Source organism: Equus caballus, chromosome 22 (assembly GCF_041296265.1).
Source record: "Equus caballus isolate H_3958 breed thoroughbred chromosome 22, TB-T2T, whole genome shotgun sequence".
NCBI lineage: Eukaryota > Metazoa > Chordata > Mammalia > Perissodactyla > Equidae > Equus > Equus caballus.
Window position 1 is genome coordinate 19,353,325 of NC_091705.1, and position 1,315 is coordinate 19,354,639.

The 1,315-nt window shown below is 36.5% G+C and overlaps 1 protein-coding gene across 1 annotated transcript; it reads left to right on the top strand.

The window, feature by feature from the left end:
* Positions 1–494: 494 nt before the first annotated feature.
* LOC100630793 (large ribosomal subunit protein eL30) lies at positions 495–899 on the top strand. The gene has a single exon (XM_005604725.1). It carries the CDS (start codon positions 495–497, stop codon positions 897–899), a length of 405 nt encoding a protein of 134 aa, XP_005604782.1.
* The last annotated feature ends 416 nt before the right edge of the window (positions 900–1,315 follow it).

Consider the following 1,315-nt stretch of genomic DNA (forward strand, 5'->3'; position numbering starts at 1 on the left):
AGGAACTGGTGCCAAGTCAAGGCCTTGCCAGATGTACTTTAATGAACGAGAAAGAATAATTTGTGATTATAATTTGTGTGTTGTATTCAATTAGGTCCTGAGTGGTTTAAAGAGAATTTTCTTTTCAATGACATTTTTCTGATTTTAAAAATAATAAAATCATTATAGAAGTCACAGAAAAATATTAAAATAGTACTTACCCACAATTTTATCTCCCATAGTGTATATCGATTTTAAGATCTTGTCCTTTTCATTTAACAGTATGCTTAAACATTTTTCTCTGTCATTAGTCATTCTGTGGAAGTACTTTTAATAGATGCATATTATTTCATTATATGAATTTGCCGTAATTTATTCACCCTATTCCCATCATTGGGCTTTTATATTTTCTTTTTTTCTTTTGGTATAGTAAATAATACTATGACCTTTTTCGCTCCCTGGCCATTTTGGTGGCTGCTCTTGGTTGGGGGCCATCCTGCACCTAAGGTAGGAAGATGGCGGCCACAAAGAAGATGAAAAAATTGTTGGAGTCGGTCAACTCTAGGCTCCAACTCATTATGAAAAGTGGAAAGTATGTGCTGGGGTACAAGCAGACTCTGAAAATGATCAGACAAGGCAAAGTGAAACTGGTCATCCTCACCAACCAGTGCCCAGCCTTGAGGAAATCTGAAATAGAGTACTATGCCGTTTTGGCCAAAACTGGTGTCCATTACTACAGTGACAATAATACTGAATTGGGCACAGCATGTGGAAAATACTACAGAGTGTGCACACTGGCTATGATTGATCTAGGTGATTCTGATATCATTAGAAGCTTGCCAGAACAGACTGGTGAAAAGCAAATCATGCAAAATTTTTCTTTAATAAAACTGGCCAGAGCTTGTTTTAAAAATAAATAAATAAATAAATAACACTAAGATGAACATCCTTGCAGATAAGTCTTCCCATATAGTTCTGAATGCTTTCTTATCACAGATTCCAAGTCATGGGGTTATGGAGGGGAAAGGTATAAACATTAAGACTCTTAGTGTGTATTGTCAGGTTGCTTCCATAATAAAGGTTTTGACCAACTTACCTTCCACCTGCAGCGTGACAGAGGGCTGCTTCCCCCGCTCCCACCATCAGTAAAGTGTACTAAATGCTCCCAATTTTATTGAAACAAAATAACATTGTTTCATTATAAGTTTTTAATGATGATTGTATATAATAAAGGATGTATCTGATCTTTATCTCTGATTCCTGACACCTTGAGATTCCCTGAGGGATAGGTGTGTCCTTGTTATGCTAGTGAGGTGACTCAAGGTGATAACACTAG

Bases quoted from the DNA above. Each gene is read 5' to 3' on its own strand.
- LOC100630793 (XM_005604725.1), top strand. From the start codon at position 495: ATGGCGGCCACAAAGAAGATGAAAAAATTGTTGGAGTCGGTCAACTCT.